General features: G+C 44.2%; 1 protein-coding gene across 2 annotated transcripts in view; it reads right to left on the minus strand.

Annotated features, from left to right (window-relative positions):
* Corin (corin, serine peptidase) overlaps positions 1-27,168 on the minus strand; it is a 186,708-nt gene that overhangs the window by 153,327 nt on the left and 6,213 nt on the right. For both annotated transcript variants that reach the window (XM_005359323.2, XM_005359322.2), the window contains exon 2: positions 7,929-8,070. In XM_005359323.2, the coding sequence (XP_005359380.1) occupies positions 7,929-8,070 (142 nt within the window). The remainder of the gene's footprint in view (positions 1-7,928; positions 8,071-27,168) is intronic.

Raw genomic sequence — 27,168 nt, forward strand, 5'->3', positions numbered from 1 at the left:
GATAGATAGATAGATAGATAGATGATAGATAGATAGATAGATAGATAGATAGATAGATAGATAGATAGATAGATAGATAGATAGATAGATAGACAGATCATTATATGCTTGCAGAATCTTCCTCTGATGGTGTGGTTTTATCTTTGTGCCTTTGGATGTGTGTGACAAATTTATGGCGCATTCTCCATGTGCCAGGAACTGCATAATTATTCTCTCTGAAAACATAAGACTTAGCAACATGTTCCTGCCATCAAAATGTGCATAGATTATTTAAGTAAAGCAAGCATGAAATCTACAGAACACAAACCGTGTGCTCTGAGAAAGATACACAGAGGATGGTCTGCGGGCTAACACTGAGGGAACAGTCATCATCATTCCTTTTGAGAAAGTCAGAAAGTATTTCTTAGGGGAAAGCATCCTTGGAAATCTTCAAGGAGGATTACACATTTTCTAGGCTGGAACAAAGGATTTGTAAGAAATAACGGGTGGAAATATGAAACAAGACATTTCCTAAACAGAACAAAAGGCACAGAAAAGCCTTGCAGCGAGTAATTAAACACGGATAGCACACAAGGACCCAGAGGAAAGGCTGTAGGAGAACAGCGGTCGGACATGGAGACCAGCTCGAGCCAAAGGTTTGGAACACATCGTGCTCAGACAAGGAACTTTTAAGGGTCTTATGGGACTGACCACTGTGTTGAGGAGGTGATGTTTAAAGGGATCAAGTACGGATCAGAATTAGAAGCCATTGTCACTATCTAAGTGGGAAAGCTAGGCTCCGACTCCAGGCAAAAGCAGCAAAGACAAAAAGAACTTCCGGAAACAAAACCAGTAAGAGCGTGAGGGGAAGGCTCACACATGTGGGACTCGGAAGGTACTCACATATGTGGTGAGCATGCTTGTCCCCAGTGCTGTTCACCAGACACTTTACTCTGGCTCCTTCCAGTAAGAAACATGGAGCAATTTCAGTCTCTGGCCTTTTGGGTACAGCCTTCCAACAAGTTCAAGGCCACAAGCAAAACTAAAGAGTGTTGTTTCTAGGCAGAAGCATTTAATTGCTGCTATTACAGTCTCTAGACCTTTCATACAACAGCCACAAAGTTCAGGATGACAGCTGCTCGATCAGTTCAAACCCTGGAAGACCTGGATGGTACACACTCCCTCACCAACTTCCCACAGATCACTTGTAGAGCGAGGGAGAAACTAGCCTGTGTTGTTTCAAAACCACTGATGTCTTGAGTTTTATTATTAGATAGCAGTGTCTAACCAAGCCTGGCTGATGAAAAGGATAATGGAGAATGCAAACTCAACCTGTAGAGGTTTATCTTGTTACAATCCTTTTGCGTATATTTAGTATGAAATCCCTGGCAATATTTAAGGGAAAGGACCAAGCTGAAGCAATGTAAAGAGCTCCTGCAGGATGCCTGGCCAGGCTCCCCACTAACTGCCCTTCCATTGCTCCCAGAGCACATGTGTTTACACTTTAGGAAGGCACCCATGTGGAATTGTTTGTTTCAAGCCCCAGAAGAGCACTCAGAACCTGCTCTGGCCTCCACCGTAGTTGCTTGTTGGACGTAGAAATGATAAATGGAGTGATGGGAATGGGTGACGTTGCCAAGAAAGGGATGCGTAGAAAATGAGAACGGAACTTAAGGTAGACACTTTGACATTTGTCAGGCAAACAGAGAAGGATGAGCTTAAAGGAACTGAACCCAGAGAGCAGACATAGGCTTCTTGTTTCAAAGTCTGGTTCAAATAACTGTCGGTTCCAGATATAGCGTGTTAGACAAAAAGCTTTGGTAGCCTTGATAAGAAAGATCCACTGGCCTACAGAAAGAGGAAGATCTATTGCAGGGCGGGAGGATGGATAGAGCCATAGAGAGATCTCCAAGGGATATCCCTGGTGTGGGGCCTGAGACTACATTTTGCAGTTCAAGGGTCCCAGGAGGATGTGCTGTTTGGTCCACAGACTGCACTTGGAGTATAAATGCTTTGATCACCATTTCAGGAAACCTAAGGTGTGGATCTAACTTCAGCCTGAGGACTTTACGAAGACACATGCTTGTGCTTGAAAACTTTCTCTTGGTGAATCTGTACCAGAAAGCCAAAGTTGTGAAAAGAATCTGAAGATTTATATAAGCAATAAGAAATGAGGTCATGACGGATCATCGGGAACCTTATACTTTCTAGTGTAAATAAGGACCTGGGGAGTGTTTCATTTGAAAATGATGTTCAAAATCCAACATTATGAATTAAGGAGTTTAGAGTTTTATAATTCCAAATGTTTATAAAAGCTGTAAACTGTTAGGAAATTTGCTAAGAGGGAAAAAAAAAGTAGTTTCTACTTCAACACTCTCAAATTCAGCTAGCCACTTGCGGGAAGGAACGCCACTTTTGAAGACTATTTTTCTCTTGAGTTCAAGAGAAGTGGGGGCAAAATGTAAATCACATTTCCTGAGATCTCTCTATCACTCTGCCTTTTCATTCTTCTTCGTGACAGGAAATGAAAGGTCTAACAAGCCATACCTAGAGCTTTCACAGCACGGAGAAGGCGAGAGAGGTAACCTCAGACTCCTCTCCAGAAGTCTATGGATAAAACAAGAACAATTCACTGTTGGCATTGATGAGTTTAAGGTTTTTGTATACAAGACTTCAACAGCCTGGGAAAGAAAGATTCAGTGTCCTTCTAGAGAGATTTTTAGACCACAGCATTGCTGAAACAAAACTGACTTGAATAATAGTTTGAAAAGTCAATTCAAGCCAGACCTCATGACTATGAAGATTCCATGATACATTCTCAACCCATATCACCCATTCTCTACACAGCAACAATTACAAGCATTAAAAATTCCAACCAAAGGGCTGGAGTGTGGCTTAATGACAAAGCATTGGTTTAGCGCATGGGAAGCCATATTCCAACCCTCAAGCCCACAGAAGTAAAGGGGAGTGGGGTTATCAATTAACACATCAGTTACCTGAAGATGGGGAATCTCAAGGTAGCCATCTTCCTCCACTTAGTATAGAGTGGCATGTGTCCTTGAATATAGAATCGTGTGGGATTGTGGGCATGTCCCTCAAATGACCAATGAACTAGAGGATATATAACAATTCTCAAATGTAGCATTTATAGGACAAAATGGAAAGCAAGTTAGAGTAACAGATGTGTGACCTCTCCCCTGGGTGGTATGACATGCAGCTGAGTCCCAGCTGCCTACCCAGAAAGAACACAAGGGAGGAATAACACTGTGGGAAAGGCAGAGAGATGCTATCCTTCATACTAGCTTCCAGTAGGAAAAGCGAACTTTGAAAAGAAAGAGAAGAGATGGGATTGCCATCTCTTGTGTCTGGCAAGGTACAAGAGAGAATTCAAAATAGTTCTGTACAAAAGAAGCTCTTGGCTTTCCAAAACTTGGAATTTATGGTAAAATTTGAATGGTCAGGAAAGAGAGAGCAAGGTAGAAATGATAGAAGATACTGCTTTAGAAAGGAAAAGGGAATCTATGATTCACATCATAGGCAGGGTATTAATAATGGCCTAGTACAGACAATTACTCTGCCTCTGGATTTCTTGAAGTGGGGAAGATTTAAAAAGAAATCTAAGGAATCTGGACAGCCTAGTCAAGAGGTTGTACAGCATAGGTGTAGATTGGATCAGTCTTAGTTCTGTGAAAGTGGAGAAATAAGCAATAAGCTCATGCCTCCATGAGAAAAGACTGCATAGCCCAAGGAAATACAAGGGAGTTCAATGCCTGATAGACTAGCTCAAAATAGCCATTAGGGATGCTTGGCTACCATCAACCGTGGTCCGCATGAACATCAGAGACTGAAAGACAGTAGGAAAACAGGTGTTACTGGGAGAACTGAAAATGAGAGAGGCAGCGTTTGGCACCGAGTTCACTGGGCTTAATAGGTCAGTGTTCACTGGAGAGTTAAGGAGGAAATTAACTGAGCAATGACCTAAGACTAGATGGGGCTTTGATGCTTTGCTGAGACATGGCCTTTATGAGACAGGAAAGGTTCTGGAGGCTCTAAATGGTTAAGTGGTTAAGCTGGTGTGGAAATGGGGTTTATAAGATGCTGAAACCCTTAGGAAGGAATGAGGGGGACTGAGACAGAGGAAGAGTCAGCTCCAGGTGGTTGTGGTGAAGTCAAGCTGGAATTCCCAGGGAAGCAACTGACAGACAGACAGACAGACTGAGGCTTTGCTAGTGGGTTATGGAAGGTTTCCTAGCCTGCACAGAAGTTCGCAGGTGAGACACAGGACAACACGGAACAGGCCAAAAGGTTAAGCCTGTCTTATGAGAGGTTAGCTACCTCCTCCAAAGGCCACTGTGGACATTTCTCCCCTGTAAGAGAAGATAGACATGCTTGAGATTGTCTGTTCAACCCAGGCTTCTTTCGGTAGCCAAGTGTACCTAATAGAGAGGCTACAGTCATGACACCAAAGTAGAGTCTGTCACAATCAAGCTCCCTAGAGCAGCAGAGAACAATGTCAGGTTGTCAGGTGAAACTACGGCCTCTAACCGGACTGAGCAGCACAGAGAATCCCTGCAAAGCCCCTGTGAAATGTGGAGAGGCAGACTGGAGGGATGGCTCGACTGTTAAAGGGAAGGCTCACAAGAAAAAAGTATAAAAACTGTGGAGATACAATACAGTTATTCTGTAGTGCCCTATGATGAGAGGCCTGAAGAGGGCGCCAGCATCCTGGAACTAGAGTTGCTGGTGTTAAGAGCTGCCTGGCACAGGTGTTGGGAACCAAACCCAAGACCTGGGTAAGGGCATCCTCTGGTCTTAGTGGTTGAATCTCTCCAGCTCTGCCTTTGGTTCTTCTAAATAAAAGAATTCACCTCTCAAAAGTAAACCCTTCCTTCTATGTCATACAGCCCATCAGGACTGCATGATCACCAAGGAAATAAAAAGCCAGCTATAACGAACTTTCTTACATTTCAATTTCTTGCAATATCCTGAATCATTATTTTCCATCCACATCTTGGGGTCCACATGGACAGATGCAAACCTAACCTTCACCTTGGCAGCTCCTGTTAAGTGTTGTGTGAGACCCTGCATGCCGCTCCTCAGATTCATCGGTTGCAAAGGTCGGCCCTCCTCTTCAGAAGTCTTTTACCATGCTGCCACAAGCTGAGTCAGAAGGGGAAAACTGGAAACGGAGACCACAGCCTTTACCCCAGGATCCCTGAAAGTCCCCGCGAACACGTGAGCCACAGCAAGAGCTGGGGAAGCATGGAATTGCCTCCCCCAACAATTAGAACTTCTCAAAAGTAAGCAGGACTTAACGAGAGTTAAGATGTAAAGCGAAGATGTAAAGCGGCTGTGGTGCGCGTTACAACAGCATGCGTCTCAGTTATAAACTATGAAATGTTTATGGGGGAAGATATTGCTTCACAAGAAAATCATGCTGTGCAGAACGTAGAAAAATGCTTTTGAAGAATGTGTCAGAAGATCCCTACTTTGCCAAAGTTTCCAGAGTACAAGCAAGATTTAATTTAGGGGTGGATTCAAATCAACAGCCTCCATGGTGTCACACATAAGCAGACAAAATTCTAATGCTGGGGTATGCTTAAGAGAAATGAAAATGTTCATACCCACAAAAGTTTACACATGAATATTCACAGCGGGCTATCAGGTAAATCAGAGGCCAAGAGTTTGTTCAATGAACAAACATTGTAATAGCCATAAATGAGATACTATTCAGTCATCAAAAATGATAATGTTTTGATTCATATTCTCAAGGGTCATTGTTGAAGAGTGAGCAGAAAGATCCCAAGAACCCAAAATGGTGGCTATAAATCAAGAGAGAAAGTACACATATGAACTGCACGTATGAACAGTTGATAGTATACAAAAGACCTATGCAATTTCAAGCCAGACCAAATTCCGACACGAGATGGGGAGGTGGGCATGAAGTTACACCTCTAGTTAAGAACTATTCTGAACCTTTGCAGGGAGGTGAATAGGAATCCAGGTTGAGGGCAGCAGCAGGTGCAGGAGCCAGGTAGCTCCAGGATGTACAGAGGTAGATGTCAGAAACTGGTTTTAAAAAAATGGCAACACTGAAAAATGCAGCTGGACAGATGTAACAGGCTGTGTCTGTTGTAGGGAGGCATCAGGCCTTTAGTGTGTTGTCACCATCTTTCAAAGCTCTGCGGAGGAATATCCGGGGTCACACTAGGTCAGCTTTGATTTTGAAAATTGAGACCTTCAGCACATACTCTAAATGCTACAACGGCAATCAAGTGATACGTGCTGAGGATCCGTTCATCCGTCCATCTCAGTTTCATGAACAACAGCCTAAATTAGAAGGGCAGTCTCTTGGAAAAACCAACAACCTGTTGTTATTGCTGTCCACCAATGTTTTGGATCAGGCTCCTTTAAATGCATGTAACCAACTGAAACGGGAGACAAATAACAAGATAAAGATGATCAATTCCACCACTAAAGAGTTGAAAATTGTAATTTCATCAGAGCAATCTATTATTTTCTCGGACATTGGGCTTAAGAAAGTCATACATTTAGAGTCGACAAGGTAAATTAATGCCAGTAAATATAAATGCCTATTTGTTCATGTATGTTAGGATCATATGTGATATTTATTATAAAGTAATACTGTACTATCTTGATACTCACAGAGGATTTATTCTAAGGCCAAATCCATAGTAGCTTACAGCGCTTTGTATACAGCTTATGTACATCCTCCAGTTACTTAAAATCGACTTTAGATCTCTCATAATGCCTAATAAAATATGAAGGTCATGTTAGTTGTTCTACTGCTCAGGGAATCATGAGAAGAAAATGAAGTATGTAGATGTTCCGCACAGATGCAATTTCTTTTTGGCCCCCACACTGTCCATTTGTGGCTAATTGGATCTGTGGATATAGAGGAAGGATTGTTTGTTTGCTGTGAGAATGTTTGACACTCATTGTGATGGACAGTGGGTTACGGTTGGAGGCTTCGTATAGAAGAAGAAACCTGACCATGTTTATTTTTACAAACAATGGCAGAGATAGACACTGGACTTGGAAGGAAGAAGTAGAGGAAGGAGACTAGCTTAGGTTCTGCCTCTGACCTAGATGAACTCACGTTTGAAATAAGGTCCTGGGTGCATTAAAATAGGTAGAAATCAAGATGGATTGGATTGGAGGGTAAGAGAGGTAAAGAAATCAAGGCTGATTTGTAGCTTCCTGGCATGGGTAGGCAGGTTATTTGGGGCCATATATTCAGGGGAAGCCGGTGATGCAGGCAGGTGGAGGACTCACTGGAAGATCACTTTATACATGGGGGTGCCATGCGACAACGGAGTTCAACAGAATCACAGCCTCCATGCCCATGACTTCTGTCAATTCAGCTTGGCCAAGAAATTGAGGAATATAAGAATTCCAATACGGCACGTTCTTGGGGAATGTGTTAAAGCTATATTTGATATTTGCTTTATGGTTGTCTTTTGAATTTGCCTCTATCCCATTGCCTCAGGTCTGAAGCCGAGGCATCAGTAGGGACGCTGAGATGGAGCCCGGCTGCCCTGAATCAGGATAAGGGAGTATCAGCTATCCGTTTTGATAATTCCCCTGCGCCATACTGACTCGAAGCACCTTCCACGTCCTTCTGTCTTCAGCTCGTGTGTCCTGTGTGATATTCTTTCCTCACACCCGTGAGCACTTATGGAAAATGACAGGTCTAGCCACCCTGCAGTTTTCATGGTGTTCACGAGTAATTGTTTCTATTATAGCCATCGTTGGCACTGATAGCAACAGCAAGTCACGCGGTTACGTGGCTGAAACTGCAAATTCCCCCCCGCCCCGGGATGCCAGCGACCATCCTCTCACTGATTTGACCCTGAGTATATACTACCCTCTAAAACATGCTCATTGCAGTTTTGACTTCCTATCTTTTGAATGGCGGCGTCACTCACCCACGAAAGACAGCAGGATGGCCAGCAGCACAATGAGGGCGCAGATGCAGGGGATGAGCGCCAGCAGGAGGAAGCGCAGCAGATTAGCCGGCACCAGCTTCTGAGGGCAACCCTCGCCCACACCACTGTCGGCTCTCAAGACCTGATGGGAGAAGAGGTGAAACGTGGTTTTAATATCACACAACAGTCCAGGGTCTGGTGTGAAATTCTACATTACAGCTGTCTTCTCGGGGATTTGCAGTTCCTAAGAGCTTTGACACCTTGTTCTTGAGGGCATGAAATAAGGTACTCAACTAACAGCAATGAGCAAGAAAATGATTGCACACACAAACAAGTCCTCCTCTTCTCCCTCCTCCTCCCCTCTCTCAATCCTCCCTCCTCCTCCTCTTCCTCTTCCTCTTCCCCTCATGTTAGGCAATCATTCTACCAATTTTTCTTCTTGCTTTTTTTTTATTATTTACTTCGAAAAATCTTCTCATTAGATAAACTTTTAATAACATTTTAGCATGTTTGGGTTTTTTTTTTTTTAAAGAAACATTTATCAGTTTGGCAGTATTCCAAATGCTGTGAATTCTCATGGCACGAACTTGCCCTGAGCCAGATGTAAGGGGTGTGTCTGGTGTGTAGCACAAACAGGACACCAACTAGACTCCATTCTTCTTTGCCTCATTCCCATCCGGATAAAACGCGTTTTTAGGTGGTAATAGTTCCACAACGTTAAGTATTACTGACCACACGTCTACTAACAAGTCCAAAGTCAGAGACCGTCCTGGGTGTCAGTGAAACAGAGCAGCTCAGGGGACACCCTCTGCTGCTCACAGTTCCCCTACAGTCTATCCATAAAGCGAGGGAGACAGACCACAGTGATGGCTCAGAACTTCTCGTCAGCAAATGCTTTCCATTGTGCGAAGTTCAAGCTCCTGTCTGGGAATTTGTTTATTACAGCCTGCTAGCTGAAGGCTGAGGCTGTCTCGGCAGAAGCCTGAGATGTTACTGAAAGTACTGAGTTATGGCAGGCTGCTGCCGTAGTCCCTGAGCAAGCCTAGTTCCTGATTGTTGAACCCCGGCCTTGGCCTTCCGACAGCTTTGCACTTGGCTGTTAATGTCTGTGAGGTCTTTTGGACCACGGTTCTCCAGTCCTGAGCTCCCTTTCTTGTTATATTGTACAGATCCTGTTCCAGATGTTGAGCAGCCCAAACCTAAAATTAATTCACTTCTCTTTCCCTACTTCAGAACTTATCCTCGCCTGGTTTCTGTGTGTTCAGAGAATCTCTCCTATTCTAACAACCCCAATATCAAGCGCTTCTTCTCATGAACCCCCGCCACACATGGCCAGTACTCTTCCTCTGTCATAAATACGTAACTTTCAATAAAAGAACGACCCCGTATAGAGCCTTTTCGTTATCGAGACTGCTCTGCCAGAATGGTCCTGTAATATTGTTAAAACTTCCTGGCTGGCCCATGGTCATTTCCGCGACATGCAAAGGGAATGAATTGAGACAGTTTCTCTCTGAAACAGGCATCATACTCCATTTCTGCTTTATTCCCCGCCCCCGTTAAGATGGATCCTTGGTCACTGAGGTCTACAACAAGCAGCGTCCACCACAGAATGCAATGCAGTCTTCAGCAACCTTAGCAATTCTCCATGAAAGGACACTGTTTGAAAGAACTTGGGATGTTGGCTTTAGAAGGGCTTCATTTATTGGCTCGTGTATCTACTAACCCGTTCTCACTGCACCTGGTTCGAAGCACCAGCCAAGGTGAGTTCATCTAATCAGTCTACCGTTGATTCTCAGGAAGATAGAATTTATAATAAAATATAATAATAAAATAGGAGGTCTGTGACGGTACTGCAATCTCAGCTCCGTCACTGGACACAGGGAACCCTTTCAGGCTTGGAGACAGCATTGATCTGGCAGGACTGCAGGCCAACAGAGATGGTGGCAGGACCAATTTACTCAATTAGGTATCGCAGCCCACAGTAAGTCTAACGATGATCTCAAACCAATGATCTCACCAAAGCTCACTTCACAAGAGAAATAACTGCCATGGGGAACACAAGGATGGTATATGGTTTCCAGGGAAAGGACTACAAGGAGGGTTCACTTCAACCAGCGTAAGTCTTAGAAAAGTAACCTTGGAAAAGCCTCTTAGAGATGGAAACACATCCAGAGAGGCAAAGAACCGCGAACTCCCTCAGACTCCCCACAGCAATGACAGAAGCCATCGCTCTATGAAGGTCGTCGTGAGACTATTTTACTGACAGTTGTCCCAGGTTATACACCATGGTTCCTTGTTGTCCAGAATGCTATAGCAAAGCACAGATCACTTAGTATTCACAAGGAGAGAAATCGGAGGCCGGAGTTCTAGAATCCCATAGAAGTGCATATCCGTAAGTACCCAACCTCTGGACACTGCACTCCTGATTTGTCTCACTATTTTTACCCTGGCTAGGAAACTGATGCCTTTATTATTTTTTTTTAAAGGAAGATAAGGGAGAACTATTGAAACAACTCAGTATTCTAGTTCTGTCTTCTCAGTCACGTGGTTGTCTGGCTGCTCTGTGGCTGGAAATGCCATGTCCACTAGGGGTCTGTGAGGCTCCTGGGAACCATGCAGGGCAGACCTGTTCTAGTCAAGTCCTCTAGACAAACAGAACTGATCAAATATCGATGGGATTTATTAGAGTGGATTGCAGCAATAGTTTTCAACATTCATAATGCCACGACCCTTCAGTTTAATGCTCTCCCAAATGAGCTACTTTGGTCCCAATACTGTGACCCTTGAATAGAGTTCCTCATTTTGTGGTGATTCCCTAAATCATAAAATTATTTTCACTGCTAATTCGTAACCTTAATTTTGATACTGTTATGAATTATCATGTAAATATCTGTGTTTTCCAATGATCTTAAGAGACCCCTGGGAAAGGGCCATTCCACCCTGTTTGGTCGGAAGCATCACCTCCGCTCCCTAACACACCAAGGACACCTACCAACTAAAATCTGGCTTTATCTGCTACTGTGTCCCACTTATATACTCAGGCCTCACCTGCACAACCAGGGCACTTCCCTTTCCCGTTCTTTCTGGCAGTTAATGACTCTTCCCATGACTAGCCCCATTCATAGGGATAATAATAACAATATATTTTTTTCCTAGCCACCTGCCTTCTCATCTCCCTCAAGAAACAGCTGCCTGAGGTCCCCAGGATGACAGGAAACCGGATGCTGCTCCAGTCACACCTCTCGCTGAGCATGAGCCCACCAACTCCCAGGTCTCCCCTCTCCCACGTCACCCCATGCCCATCGAAAGCAGCCAGACTTGAGCCGGCACCCCTTTATCCAAGGAGTCTAAAATGTTTGGTTGAGGGGCTTCACCTCAGCTCGCTGGCTTTATCCAAAAAAGTCCAGATTGTTTGGTCAGAAGTGTCACCTCAGCTCCCTAACACCCCTTTATATAAAAAGTCCGGATTGTTTGTCTGGAGGCTTCTCCCCAGCTCCTGGCATAAGCTCCCTCCCCTGGGAGCGGCCACTTCCCTCCGTTTGCTTCCGGCTCCACTTCCTGTGACTAGGCTCCCTTTCTGATTGCGTTGAGGGCTGTTGTCTGGGATGGTGATCTGTAAGCCAGAGAGCAGAGAGAAGTGGCCGCTTTTTTAAAGGGAGAGAGACCACGCCCCAATGGGCTGATATCTCAGCGACTATTGGCTGAAGGAGCACACTCCATTAAGCATGGGCATCTTTAATTCGGTCTGATTTGGTCTAATTGGGATCATTTACGTGGTGGAGAGGCTCATCTAAGAAAACACTCAACACCCCCCCTCCAAAGGGTCGTGACGCACAGGTTGAGAACCACTGACTTACAAGGCTGTGATCCCATTGGTCCAACACTGGCTGGTTACCGACAGAGAATGCAAGAAGCCAGAGTTGTTCAGTCCACAAGGCTGGATGTCTTGGCTGGTCTTCAGTATATGCCCTAAGCCCAGGGAAGTAGACTCTAATCAGAGTGAAAGGATGAACTTGCCAGCGAGAGGGAAGGCAAGTGGGCAAAGAGCAAACGCCTCCTTCCTCCGTGTCCTTTACAGAGGCTGCCCGCAGAAGGTGCGGCCCAGATTGAAGGTGAGACAAAAGGTGGGTTTTCCCACAGCAAATGACTCAGAAAAGTCCTCAGAGCTGTGCTCAGCCCCTCGGGGTTTAGTTCATTCCAGATATAGTCAAAGTTGGCCACCAAGAGTAGCCATCACAACAGCAGTGAGTTAACCGCTAAGACTACTTACTCCTAAGCTTCCTTCCAGGAGGCTCTCCCAGCGCTCTCCCTGTGATCTCCCAGCCCTCTCCCAGAGCTCTCCCTGTGATCTCCCAGCCCTCTCCCAGCGCTCTCCCAGCGCTCTCCCAGCGCTCTCCCAGGTAGCATTGGTCTTCCAGTCTTCCAGAACTGAACCTCCTCACCCTTGGGACTATGCAGTAAATTCAAGGAGCTAAGCATCTCGTCAGAACTGCACATGTGTATTATAAAGCAATTCGTTCTGATGTTGTTCTAATCTCCCTGGAGGAAACTTGCTTCTCGTATCTCAAGAACAACATTCATGTAAAAAGCTATCATGTTTGCTTTTACGGCATATAATGATAGCTTCTTCCTAATGGGAGTATTTTCTTCAGTCAGTTAATTTCCACTGGGGCTCTTCTCCTCCTTATCTTCCATGTTCCTGACTCTGATGTGTTTGTCTCTCAACTTGCTACTTTTATCAGCTTTGTGACATCCATTCTCTCAATCCCTTGGGGCCTCCTAACCAGTGAGCCCCTAAATCTTCCCCCAGTCTGCTGACTTTCCTTTCCTATTTGTCTGCTTTGGGGTGTTTGTGTTTGAACCTTTACTGCCATAACCCCTACAGCTGCTCTGAGCACCCCCATTCCTCTGGGTTTCCCCCTCACTGCCATGGTTAGAGGTTCATCAGCTTGACATAAACGAGAGCCAAGGGGCAAGAGGAGCCTCTATTGAGGTTCCATCCCGTAAGCCTATAAGGCATTTTCCTGGTTGGTAATTGACAGAGATAGACTCAGCCCAGTGGATCCAGTCTGGCCAGGTGGTCCCTGGTGGCAAAGAAAGCAAGCTTAGCAAGGAGAAGAGATGAAGCCAATAAGCAGCATGTCTCCATGGCTCTGATTCAGTCCCTGGCTTCAGGTTCCCATGGGCCCGGCTGCTCTGACTTCTTTAGATGATGCACCACTATCCATCTAAGATGGCCCTTTCACCTCTACTACAGATCCTACCACCTTGTTCAGAAGCCTTACCGTCACCCTTTTTAAGCCTCTCTCCCCACCCTTTCCCTCTCCCCTCCCTTCCTTCCCTTTTTCTCCTTCCTCCAACACTGTACCCTCTATTACCAGCTTTTTATCAAGCCTAAAAGCTTAATTAAGTCTTAGGCTAGAGGGATGACAAGCACAAAGACCTGAGTTCAGATTCTCCGAACCCAGGTAACCACTGGGTGGGTTTGATGGCTTGCCTGTAATTCCAGCTTTGAAAGGCAGAGACAAGGGATCCCTGGAGTAAGCAGGTCAGTAAAACTGAATAATTGGCAAACTCTGGGTTTCATGGAGAGACCCTGTTTCAATGACTGAGGTAGAAAGCCATAGAGGGTGATTCCTGACATCAACCTGGGGCCTCCCGCACAACCTGTGCACACACAGGGGCACACACAGCACACACGCACACGAAACACACACATTTACTTGCACACATGCACACCACACACGTACATTCACACGCACACACACATACACCTACACACTCACACACTGCACACATACATTCACATACACACAGACACACACTTCACACGTGCACACAGTGACACGCATGCAGAAGCATACACACCTGCACACCACATACACACACGAAAAGTGAGGACAGGGAATAAGCTCTAGTGTCTGCTCGTTGTATTAGAACGTTATTATGCACCCAAATGTGCTTTGAGAATTTTTTCAGTACTAAAGAGAGATGGCATCTCTTCAGTCCATCTCCACTCAGTGTGCACCAAGCATCAGCCAGACAATTGCTACCCCAAATGAATATGAGCATTTGCCAGTGCTAGATGCACACCACTTTGTTCTCAGTCAACTGCAAAAGTGTCCCTCACGTGAACTAAACGCAGATTTGTTGAATAAGAGATCAGCAATGTAGGTACTTCTCAGACCAACCATCTGTCAGTTCTCCGTATTAGCTTCTGCTCTACCAGCGAACAAAACGCTTCCAAACCATCCGTCAGAATTACTCTGGACCCAAGTGTCTTTTGTTGTGATGTTTGTTTTGAATATCCCTGGAGGCACAGGGAAAGAGCATCTGGTTCTCAGTAAGTCTTTTCATCCCATTCTCTGTCGTTTAATTGAAGCAGACGAGGTTCCAATAACCCAATGCCCTCTCTCAAAATGAAATTACTGAGTTCACACCAGAACACATGGTTCTGGCAAGTCAACCCTGCCCACAGCTCCTCCTCTGAAAACTGCAACAGCACCAGACAGTCCTCTCCCAAGACACATATTCACACTTCCAAGAATGGATGCTCAATCTAGAGGCTAAATACCAGCACAGTGTTTACTCTGTCCGGGAGACGAGATAATAATTACCCCGTAATGCAGACAGTATGTCATATTCATGCTCCTGCTTTCAAGGAGGCATTGTTCAGCTAAGTGCGAACTATGAGAGAACAGACTGGAATGTTTCAGAGGCAACTTATGTAATTGCCTCAACTACTAGAAGTTTAGGTGACCTTATAAAGCCATCCCTTCACCCTACCCTTATGTCTATATCTACAAATTAGAAAACAAAAATTTCAATGCCTTGATACCACCACAAATGTGCAAAAAAAAAAAAAAAGAACAAACAGGTTTTTTTTTTTCTTTTTCTTTTTTTCTTACAAGTTCACAAAGTTTTGAGACCTGATTGCTCCCTGGGTGGAGCAGCTTAGAGGGTGCCTTCTCCATTCAGCTCCCTGAAGGAAAGTTATCATCTTTATCTTAGACGTACAAGAAAATCTTTAAGTCCTGTTTTCTTCAGAACAAGCTAGGTGGGTCATATTTTGTAATAGTCACAAACATACATACAACAGACTCCCTTTTTTCTGAGGAGGAGGAGGAGGAGGAGGAGGACTAGGAGAACAAGGAGGATAAACACACACACACACGTCTTTTTTGGAGATGACTTTGCCCTCATACTCTAACATTTCAATGCTGTCATTCTATGGAAAACACAACCGACAGGCAGTTGTCCTTGAAGGCAGATACTATGCCGGAACTCTTTCTGCACACATTGGAGAGCCCGAAAGATGTGTTTCTTTTTTATCCCCTTATCTCTTTCTCTTTGTATTTTTCTCTTTGTCCCTGGGTGTGGAAACTGAACTGGAACCGTGATGCTGTTGTCTTCTTGGAGGGAGGACAATGGAGGTGAGGAAAGGAAGAAAAAAAAAAAAGAAAAAGGTTGGACTATCCATTCCTCGGGAAATTAAATATTTGACTTTTTATTCATAAAAAAATGCTTTAAATTTTGCATCCAGATTATGTTACCACACAGCTAAAGAAGCTGGGCACATCGTAAAAGGAAGCAATCCCTTTTTCATATAGCCAAATGGAGACTGTGGAATGTGTCCACGCCGCAGAGACTTCACTGACTCGTAGATCCTCTATCAATGGAAACTCTGTGGCTTGAAGATTGAAAGCGATTGGCAACAGGAGTAGACATCTAAAATATTAGCTTTCTACAGCTGAAAATAATAAGGGAGAGCACACACGACCAAATGGATTTTATGCTCTGCAACAACCCGTTTCAAGCATTGTGATGCAGAGCAAAGCATAAACAGATGTGCAGCGGTTAACCTCCTGACCCCACCTGCTGAAAGGGATCCCGCCACGCAAAGGCACGAGGAGGGATGGTACGTGTTAGATGAAGTGGCAGTTGCTTTCTGAACGCCTAGAGCGGAGGATGAAATCCCAACTTAACGGGCATTACATATCTCGCCGTGTTGTGAATATTCTAGTCGGAAAAGAAAGGGAAAATCTGTGTTGAGAGCCCTCATAACAAATTGTACCTATAAGTTACAAACTGTATCAAAAGTTGATACTAGTGTGGATTATCCCAGGAATGTTTATTTGGAGCCTTTTCTGTGCCCAATATGATCCAGAGACACAAGGGTGAGGAAGACATAATCCTTGCCCTCGGGCCCATTATAGCCTCCCTCCAAGAAGACAACAGCATCATGGTTCCAGTTCAGTTTCCACACCCAGGGACAAAGTGATGCAGGCAAGTTAATAAAGGACCTCAGCGAAACAGTCATGCGGCGTTCTGCGCCAAGACAGCCGTATTTCTTGACCATGCATTTCAATGAATCTCAAGGTATGTGTGTGGCGAGTGAAGAAGGAGCTTTGGAGGAACATCATTGTCTCTTGAGCAGGTCAGTTTCTTTTCCTGTGGACTCTCGTGCATTTCAAGGTATTTGACTTACCTGGGCATGACCTAATAAATACTAGTAAGGAAGCAACCATCCAAGGTTTGAAGATAGCCACACGTCTTTAATCCCAGCACTCTGGAGGCAGAGGCAGGCAGATCTTTGTGAGTTCCATATCAGCCTGGTCTACAGAGTGAGTTCCAAGACAGCCAGGGCTACACAGAGAAACCCTGTCTCGACGGTGTGAAGGCAGGAGAAAGGGACCCTGTGATATGGGCGGAGAGACTCCATCTACCAAGGCAGGGGTGGTGATGAGATTTTGTAACACCCTAGAAGTGCCCAGCAGAGGCGCTCAGCTTCTTTCCTGGTACCCACAACTATTTGTTCTTGTCTCTCAGTTCTACTAGCCCACTTCTTCCAACTTCTAGTCCTTTCTGATGTTTGCCTGCTTCTTGTCCTTAGGATCTGTGAGGTACTAGGTCACCTACATAAATCCTTTTCTCCAGAGTAGCCAATTCTAAGGGGGTTCTAAAACTCAAAATCAATAGAGTCATAGCAAACATGGGCAAACTCCTAATCTCATAGGCAGCTGAAGGCAGCTTTGGCTAAAAATGTTGCCACAACCCTGAAGCCAAGGTAAGCAGTCTACTTCCTAAGGGCTTCAGAAAATACACAATATGAGTCACTTTCCCTCCTCTTCTCCAGGGTAGCCACCACAGTGTTGTCAATGATTATCTGTGTCCGTATAAATATATTCACAAGAAGAGAGACATCTCTGGAAGCAAGAAAAGGAGACTGAAAGTCAGGACCGAGTGGTGAAGGTTGATGCTAACATGGTACTGGAATCTAGAGGAAAGGGGCGGAAGGGAGTTACACCCCATCAGGACCAGGAGATTGGACCTGGGTTGGAATGAGAGCTAAGGGACCAGGGAAAAGGTCTGGGTTAGTGACTGGAGCCGAGAGCCTTAGCTATAGCTAGTACTACAATCTCCACAAAGACAGATTGGAAAGCTCTACTGAGTAACTCTTTAAAAGTGGCAAATATGTGGAAATTTTTAAGAAGATGAGAGAGAGAGAAAGAAAGGAGGTGGGTTGGGTGGGAAGAGAGGATCTCAGAGGAGTTAGAGGAGGGGAAACTTACACATAATCAGAATACAGTCTACAAAAAAATTTCATTAATAGGAAAAATGTAAAGATTTAAAAATAAGTTTTAGAAAAGACATGAGAAATGAAAATTCCCAAGAATATCTTATAAGTAAGCATGATCAGCAAACTTACATTATGGTTTGTTTGTTTGTTTGTTAAAAGACATGAGAAATGAAAATTCCCAAGAATATCTTATAAGTAAGCATGATCAGCAAACTTACATTATGCTGCTATAGAATTCCCAAGACTTGAAATGCATGTTTAAAAAATAGATCATAATATTTACAGTGTTGATGGAGATGATGCTATTTGGGAGAGTGGAGATTGTAGGTTCTCTTCCAAGATCCATGGCTTCTCTAGACCTAGGTAGTTAACTAGGTTTCCAGAACAAGGAATGAGTTTCCTCTTATTGAGCAGTCTTAAGTCTGATTAGAGAGCTGTTGGTTACCGCAAAGGTATGCATGCCACTACTGCACCCTTAGGGTTATCACACCATGTTGGCTACTGCTGTGGTCATATGACGTAGATGTCATAGCTCAGTGAGAGTGTTGGTAGCTCCCCCCTTACATTCTAAATATTTCTCCTTATACCTACCCATATGTGCAGTCCTCACTCTGCATCAAAGAAAATTCTCTTTGCAACAGACAGAGACCAAAACAGAAAACTAACATGATCAAATGAAGAGTTGTAGAGCCGATACCAAGGGATACATCTATGATCCAAGTCCCTCACTTAAGCCTAAGGATCATTCAGGAGAGGGAGCTGTGGAAAAGGAGGTAGAAATATATTAAGAGCCAGAGGGAGATTTCTGTGAGGTTATGTCTCCAAGTAATGTCAGGATGATACCAATAAAGTCTCATCAGCATGACTGTCTAAACACGAGCTGAACACAGACAAAAACAATAGCCATGCTAACATGGGGGAGGTCAGGAGGCCTCAACCCTACATGAAGAATTACAGGCAACTAAGGAACACCAAGAGAAGGAAAAATAGTCTTCTCCAGGAAAGAGCACATCAATTGGTCAAACAATCCCAAATGGTCAACCCTAAAAATTTACATACATGTGCTTGCCTACTTAGAAATGTGTGTGTGTGTGTGTGTGTGTGTGTGTGTGTGTGTGTGTGTGTGTGTGTGTGTGTGTAATGAAAAATGAGGCCATAAATTTGAAAAAGAGCAAAGAACGGTACATGAAAGGGTTTGGGGAAAGAAAAGGAAGGGAGAGGTGATGTAATTATATTATGATTCCCAAAAATCATAATATAATTTAAAAAGTAGATCCTAGACTGATGAAGCCCCCAAGGTGCCTGTCAGAAGCAAAGCAAAGCCACTGTGTATTTCCATAAGAACCCTTTTCCCAAACACACACACACACACACACAAAAAATGAGCTCACACACAATACAAACTGAAATCACATGAGAAAATAACCTTGCAAACTGTACTAAGAGGCAGAGACTGCAAAGGGGCAAGCAAGTTCCAAGTCCCTGTCCTCAAGTAAGGCAGCGTGACTGGGGAGAAACTAGCCACAAATGACATAAAGATCCATTTACTAAATGCTGTGGAGATGAAGTACAAGGCTAAGTACGATGCCTATGCCTGTAATCTCAGTACTCCAAAAGCTAAGGCAGGAGGATTGCCATGAGTTTGAGGCCAGCCTATCCTGGGACTCCGTCTCAAGGGGAAAAAAGTAAGGAGTAAAAGATTTATAATGTGAAAAATAATTTGCAAAACTGACTTCTACTTTTTAATAAAATGCCCAGTTCAACTAAAACAGGAAACCATTTATTATTCAAAATAGTTTAATGGCAAAGGATCAGTGAATCTTCCAAATGAATCTCAGAATTATTTCAGCCTTAGCCAAATAATTGAACATACCAGCTTCTTTACACTGGTGGTTTTGTTTTCTAATATGTTAATTCATGTTTATGATCTAAACTCCAATAAATGTTTGACATTTATGGTCAGAATACCCAAAGTATAAAGAATTAAATAAAAATTCCTAAAATTATAAGATGTTGGTGTTGGAAAAGGAGAATTCAAGTAATCATATCCCAGGATTCTATCAATCATATTTTTCAATTTGTTTCAGCATTTTTTCACAGTTAGTAACAGTAACAATGAAACAACTTTCAAATAATTTACTTCACCAGAAATATATACCATCTTTCAACTGTCTCAATTTTATTACCCGTGCTAACGTTGTCTGTATTTTAAGTCAAAATCAAACATATAAATAATAAATATTTAGAAATATGCTTAGTATGATAAATGTACCAAATTTGCATATGCAAAGACAAACCCTCAGATCAAAGCCAAGAAAGACTAAGCTAATTAATTATTTTTCTTTTAGTGTTTACTACTTGCCTTGATGCACCAACTTTCAAACTTTGAAGGAAATATACAATTAAAAGTTATGATTGTGATTAACGATTTTAAATAATCCCATTTTCGACTGAAGTATTTTGAAAAATATTCTTTCATAATTGTCAAGTCAACTTAGTGTTATACTAAGTTGCCACTAGGGGAAAAAAGAAGATTTGTCATGTGTGCACATAAGTTAACTTAAAAAACTCATGAAAGGAAAAATTGCCATTTTCTCCTTTTTAAAGAAATTGAAATAGCTATACATTTAGGGAAAAACTGTGTGTGGGGGGGGAAGGATGAAGAATTTCTTATTCTTCCCAGTCCTTGACACTGAACTGCTAACGCAATGTCTCATGCTTTTGTAATGTACTAATGAATAGTTCCTACAACCAGGAATCACCTCCCAGATGACCTAAGTATGTCCATCAAAATCAAGAAATTGCACCATGCATGTCTGTCATCTGATCCTCAGACCCCATTCAGGATTCTCCCGTGACTCTAACAGTCATTGCATACCTAAAAGGGAAACCTCAGAATTAATGGTCAGACTCAGTTTTCATGTTTTGTTTGTGTTCTTCATTCTTCAGTCTCATTTTCATGACTTTAACAACTTTTGTAAGTTACTAGTTAGCAGTCCTTTAGAATGTCTCCCAGGCACAGTTTCATGTTAAATTCAGACATCTTTAGAAGAAATATCATAAAAGTGGTATCACATTCCCATTACATTTTATCAATTTGCCCGGTTTTTCTTGATGATAATTGTATTAGCTACAGGATAAGAGTGTGTGAACCAAGTCTCTCAGTTTGAACAGTGTTTCCTTCGCCAGTGTAACAGTATAATTAAGACGTTTGCAACAAGGTGCTTTGAACTTTGCTAATATCCCTTCCCTCCAAATTTTCCATTTTTTTTTTATTTTGAATAAGAGTAATTTTGTGGTTTCCTGTTTCATTCAACATGGGGCTGAAAATGTTGTTTAATTGGCAGAGTGCTTGTCTACCATGCACAAAACCCACATTCAATCCGCAGCACCTAACTAAATCCAGAGAGATGGTGCACACATGGAATCCCAGAATTGGGAGGATGGAGGCAGAAGGATTAGAAGTTCAAGAGCATCCTTGGTTACACAGTAGCTCATGGGATACATGAGATCCTGTCTCAAAATAAAACAGCAAAGTACCTCCCCAAACACACATGTTCAGGAAATCCACTCATTCAGGGCTTCATGATATGGTAATATCATTATTTTTTTCCATGGCCAACCTGGCCTCTCTTTGGCCACTGGGAACCCAGTAAGCTTGCTTCTGCATGCCTCTGACATGCGTACACCATTCCAGAAGTACTTCCTGCTTCTGTGCAAGCAAAGGTTTGGGAATCTTTGCCTCAATTTGCCCTTTTTTTGTTTGTTTGTTTGTTTGTTTGTTTGTTGTTTTTCAAGATAGGGTTTCTCTGTAACAGCCCTAGTTACACTGGAACTAACGCTGTAGACCAGGCTGGCCTCAAACTCACAGAGATCCTCCTACCTCTGCCTCCTGAGGGCTCGGATTAAGGGCATGCAGAACAACTATCCAGCAATCTGCCCTTTCTTCATGGAATATTGTGTGGGTTCTATGTCCAATTCTCATACCACCGGGACCAGGCCCACAATAGGCATTCAGCATTCATTAATTCCTATTGGAGCGGACATGCATACTCAGGAGAGGATCAAAGCGGAAGGCAATGGTTTCAGATCAGGTTTCAAAACTCTCTTTGTGTCTTCCTATTCTTTGTATTCCTCTCTTTGTATCCTCCCTAACCCCTCGCTCTTATCCACACATTCCCTACTCCCAAGCATCCCTGTGAGTCATGCCTCTACAATGCCAGCACAATGCAGGAACGTAGGAAATAAACTGTTTCAACTTCCCTCCTGCCGCAGTGGCCCTTGTCCCATAGTGACGCTGAAGAGTTGGTCCCCTGCACGCACTATGCTGATCTCTAGGGATAAGCTGAAAGCAAAAGTACCTGAGTCCAGATTGGGGTCAGAGGAAGGCAGTGGAGCTAAAGGTGGAAGCCTGGTTCCTCACGTAGCTTCCTCATCTCTGTCTCCAAATACAGATACAGAGTTAAGGCCCCTAGGACATTGCCGGAGCACACATGCGCATGCGTGCACTGTGGCTGGAACCTCGCTAGGATGTCCCCCCTGAGCACACACACGCATGCGTGCACTGTGGCTGGAACCTCGTTAGGATGTCGCCTGGGCACACACGCGCATGCGTGCACTGTGGCTGGAGCTTTCATGTTAGCAATCTGACAGCAAAAACCAACAGAAATTTCTTCTCATTCATCAAATTCCCCTAGGTAGCTTTTTTTTTCTCATTCTTTTTTGGAGCAACTTCAGCATATGACTTTTTCTTCCCTTATAAAACCCCAAACAGTGGGGCAGTGGTGGCGCACGCCTTTAATCCCAGTGCTCAGGAAGCAGAAGAAGGCAGATCTCTGAGTTCCAGGCCAGTCTGGTCTGTAGGCTAAGATCCAGGACACCCAGGGGTACACAGAGACACCATGTCTCAAAAAATAACCAACTGTTTTAATAAAGCACACACTTTTCTTCAGTATATCTGAATTTCTGGCAATACTATCTGTGCCTTTTGGGGCCACTGTTGTTAATTTTTATTCTTTGTTCTTACTTTCTTGATATTTTGTGGGGGCCTACCACCCCCAGCTCCCAAATCATGGCATGTAGGCTTATTCTTACTTATGAATGCCCTGCCTTAGCTTGACTTGTTTCTTGCCAACTTTTCTTAAATTATCCTGACGACCTTTTGCCTCTGGACTTTTTTCCTTTTCTTACTTCTGTATATCTTACTTTCACTCTTACTCCGTGGCTGTTTGGGTGGCTGGTCCCTGACATCCTCCTCTCCTTGTTCTCTCTCCTGCCTCCTGCTCTTTTCCTCTTCATTTACACTCTCTGCCTGCCAGCCCCGCCTATCCTTGCTCCTGCCTCACTATTGGCCATTCAGCTCTTTATTAGATCATCAGGCGTTTTAGGCAGGCAAAGAATCACAGCTTCACAGAGTTAAACAAATGCAGTATAAACAAAAGCAACACATCTTCACATCATTAGACAAATGCTCCTCCGCATAAACAAATGTAACACACTTACATTAATATAAGATAATATTCCACAACGGGCCATTATTAAGGAAAGTAAGGGTTCTGCATATACAAGCACTGCAGGACCAAGACAGCAATAAACAATGAAAACCACTATCACACAAGAAATTTACTCTGTACTAACATGCTGGACAAAAGGATGGTTCTCATCCAGGGCCGGATAAAACAGGAGCTAAGAGATTTCAATACTGTGTGTGGGAAAGGCCAATCTGGCCATAGTTTCAGTGTTTGTCTGTTTTAGAAACATAAGTGAAAGGACAACAAACCTTCTAAAGGGAAGATCTCCTTTTTTAAAAAAAATGAAATGAAGGGGCTGGAGAGATGGCTCAGTGGTTAAGAGCGCTGGGTGCTGCTCTTCCGGAGGACCCAGGTTCAATTCCCAGCATCTACATGGCAACTCACAACTATCTATAACTCTAGTTTGCGGGGCTCTGACACCCTCACACCAACACACATAAAATAAAATTAAATAAATTGTTTTTAAAATGAAATAAACAAGGTGAAGGGCACATCCCTGCAGCTGCAGCCCACAGGGAGGCTGAAACAGGAGGATCTAGAGTTCAGGACCAGCCTCGGCTACATAGTGACGTCCTATCTCAAAAAACAATGAACTGACCCATCTATCAATCCATAAATACATACAGGTTTGATTTTCAATTAAAATATTTTTTAAATAGTCCATATATTTCATTTTCTTCCACTGGAAGGATACTTCCCCAGAAGAGGTCTTTCTTCCCCTTTGTAATTTTTCTGTGTCGGATTGAACCAGGCCTTCTACACGCTAAGCAAGAGTTCTACCGCCTTCATCACACTGCCAGCCCTGAAGGAGGCCATTTATTCCCGAAGGGGTAAGAGGGTGAGCAATGAACCTCCTTTCATTTTAAACAGCTTGGGACATTCAGTGTCAGTGTTACACAGAAGGCAGGGTAAGAGACATCACAGCCAAATTCATCAAGGCTAGGATGGGACCACAAAAGCCAGGTCAAGAGAGCAAGCAACCCTTCCCTACTAGGCAAAGAAAGTTGGATGCAGGGAGCAGCCCCTTGGTCACTGCTGCCTTGAACGGCTCCTCCCACCCCTACCCTGTCCCTAAGTGGGCAGCTGGGTGTGAGAGCTTGGCAGGGGCCTCCCCAGAACTATTATTAACCTGGTAGTCTCTGCTTATAGACTTTCCACTGGGGTAGCCCTATGTCCGGAAAACTCACTCCCGCTGAGAAATCTGAGAACTCAGCGGGTCTGTAGCGAAAGAGGTATTTTTAGCTGAAAAGTGGGGAGCTCGGGGCTTTCGTCTGCTTTGGACCTCAGAGTGGGAGACACAAAACAGAAGAAAGTTTTAGGGCCAGCAGCCAACCCCTAAGTTCCCTAGTGACCAATGAGCTCACTGATGGGAGGATTATGTGACTGGGCAGAAAGGCCATTGTGGGTCTCTCTCAGCAATATCCCTCGGCACAGAGGTGTCACACTGAGCTCTTCCTGAAGGTCAGATATCCATCAGTAGTGTCCAGGATGTGATGGACTAAAGACTTTGAGCCTTGTCCCTGACACACCAAGCTAGAAACTGACAGAGGGCCTTACAGCCCTGGGAGACCAGGCCCTCCAGATGGTTGCCTGCTGGCGCTTCATTTGAGACCATGGCTAACATTCATAGACTGATGCTCTAAACCTACTGATTTTCTTAGCAATACATATATAATATCCATGCCTAGATGAAGCAGTCCAGGGGAACACGTCGAGAGAAGACCTGAGAAGGATGCTAGCGATAATGTATTCATGATGTGTTCGTTTCCTATCCCGTGAGTACACATTACCACAGGCTACATGGATTAAAGCAATGCTCTCTTTCCTTCTGGAGACAGAAACCTGAAATCAGTCTTATTGGGCTTAATCAAGGCAGCCTCGGGGCTGCTTCCATTGAAGGTATGGAGGGGGAGGGCAGATTATTACCTGCCTTTTCCAGCTGTGGCAGCAGCCTGCGTTCTTCATCTAGTGGTCCCTTCTTGTCCCTTCAAAGCACAACTTCTCCACCTTCACCAGTAATCATATCACTGAGTCAAAACCCTGACCCGAGGCCTCATCCTCAGAGGCCTGTTCTAATAACATCTCCCGCCCCCAAGATAAGCCAGGATGGGCTGACTTCTCCAAATCATCAATTGAGCTACTCCGGAAACCTTCCTTTTCCAAACAACTGCATTCCCAGGTTCTTGATTATGCATCAACAGCCGCTGGGTAGCTCTGTATGACCCAATGAGATACACACTAGCCATGAGCATGGAGAACTCGGAACGTTTCTTATTTGAATTTACACTAGATAGAAGAGTTGCCAAGCATAAGGATTTGTTACAAGAAAAACACGGTAAAATATTAAATAACTATATTTGCTACATGTTAAAACTATAAAATGTTGGATTTTTGAGCCCTAGAAAATAAACTCAGTTCATCTGGTTCTGTTGGAAGCGCACCAAGAGACGGCATCGGTGGCTACTGTGTCTCTGTTGGACACAGCCTGCATTATCGGTGGCTACTGTGTCTCTGTTGGACAGAGCCCGCATTAACTTCTGATTGCTTTTGCTTTTTTGTCTTGCTCATGGGAGGAACTTATCTCTGAAAAGCAACATTTCTTCCTTTAATCTCCTTTGGGAGAACAAGTGACTTCCCAGCATGCATATTTCTTATCAAGAGGGATGTTGTTCTAGGACACACACAGCGAAGCGTGCCACCTGGAAAAAAGACAACAGCTACACAGAAAATCTCAGGAAGCCCTCCTTCCCAAGACCTCACCAGGAGCCTACGAGAGAAGTACTGTTTCTCCGGGAAAGGGACTTTTAGAGGGACCCCAGCCAGCAGGTGATGAGAGAGAGAGACTTCAGCAACTCTCCACGGTCCTTGTACCCAGGGCTGCCTGAAAGACTATCCCGGCTCAGGCTGAATGATATATATCGCTAACCAGACTCCCTCTACTTACCAAATTGTTTTATTCCCAACCTTCCTAAATTCCAGAGACCCCAGAATTCTCCCTCATTACTTGATAATTCGACTCCTTTGCTATTCTGAACACATTTTGTTTGTTCTGTCCTATTTCATAACTTGAGATACATGGCTATTTAAGGAGGGGCGTTTTCCTCAGGTGCCAAGTTCTTCCTCAGTGGTATCCTGGAACCCACATCTCTCCTGACTTGATGCTGGGCCAGGTGGTGGAAGACTGTTTCTGTAACTGCCTCCGCTCCCTTCCTCCTGCCTCCCCGTGCCTCACACCCAGTCACAGTTTCAGTCCTGACCTGTGGCCAAAGCAGCGACCCTCAGAGACACCAGGGCTGCAGTGGTCTACACTGCTGGCCAAGTTTGCTCTGATTGGGTTTCCCTGGGTGCTGAACAGGCAATTTTGCCTTTGGCTGAGGTTCAGGATAATAAGCGCCAGAAAACACTCACTGAGAGGAAAAGCAAGCTGAGGTCTGTGTGGGGTGTTGTCTCCTGGCAGCCCTCCTGGGGCACTCCCCTCATCCACTTCCCACAGAGTTCCTGAATCCTCCCTTGGAATTTCCTGAGGGACAGCAGGGATAAGGACACCTCTTGTTCTAACGAGGTGATTCTGGATTCCTGATGGGCCCCTAAATAGCTCCAGGACGGGGCTGGTTGCCAGAAAGACCCAACCTTGATTAGAAGCTGGCAGTTTTCAGTCCCCTGGACAAAGCTGGGTGCTGGAAATTCAATTACCGATCAATTGTGCCTGTTCGATTAAACCTCCATAAAAGCCCCTGAATGCTGGGGATTTAGAGAGTTTCTGAGTTATTTAGCCAGTGCATCCACATGTCAGAGGGGTTCACCCACACGGTATCATACCCCTTCTCCTGGCTGATCATTTGTGCCCTTTATCATAAATCATGAGGTTTAAGAAAAACATCTTCCTGAGCTCCGTGAGCCATTCTCCCAAATCACCGCACCTAGAGAGTGGCTGTGGGGTCTCCACGGCTTACAGCTCATCAGTCAGAAGTCAGGTGGCTGGGAACCTGCCACCAGCATCAGGAGGGAGCGGAGCACTGAAGGACAAGCCCTTTAGCTCCAGGTAGATTGTCAGAATCACTGAGTTGGTGTCAGGGAGTTGGAGAAGTGACATTATAAAAAGCCATGCATCTGATGTCAGGAGAAAAGA

Source organism: Microtus ochrogaster, linkage group LG1, assembly GCF_000317375.1.
Source record: "Microtus ochrogaster isolate Prairie Vole_2 linkage group LG1, MicOch1.0, whole genome shotgun sequence".
NCBI lineage: Eukaryota > Metazoa > Chordata > Mammalia > Rodentia > Cricetidae > Microtus > Microtus ochrogaster.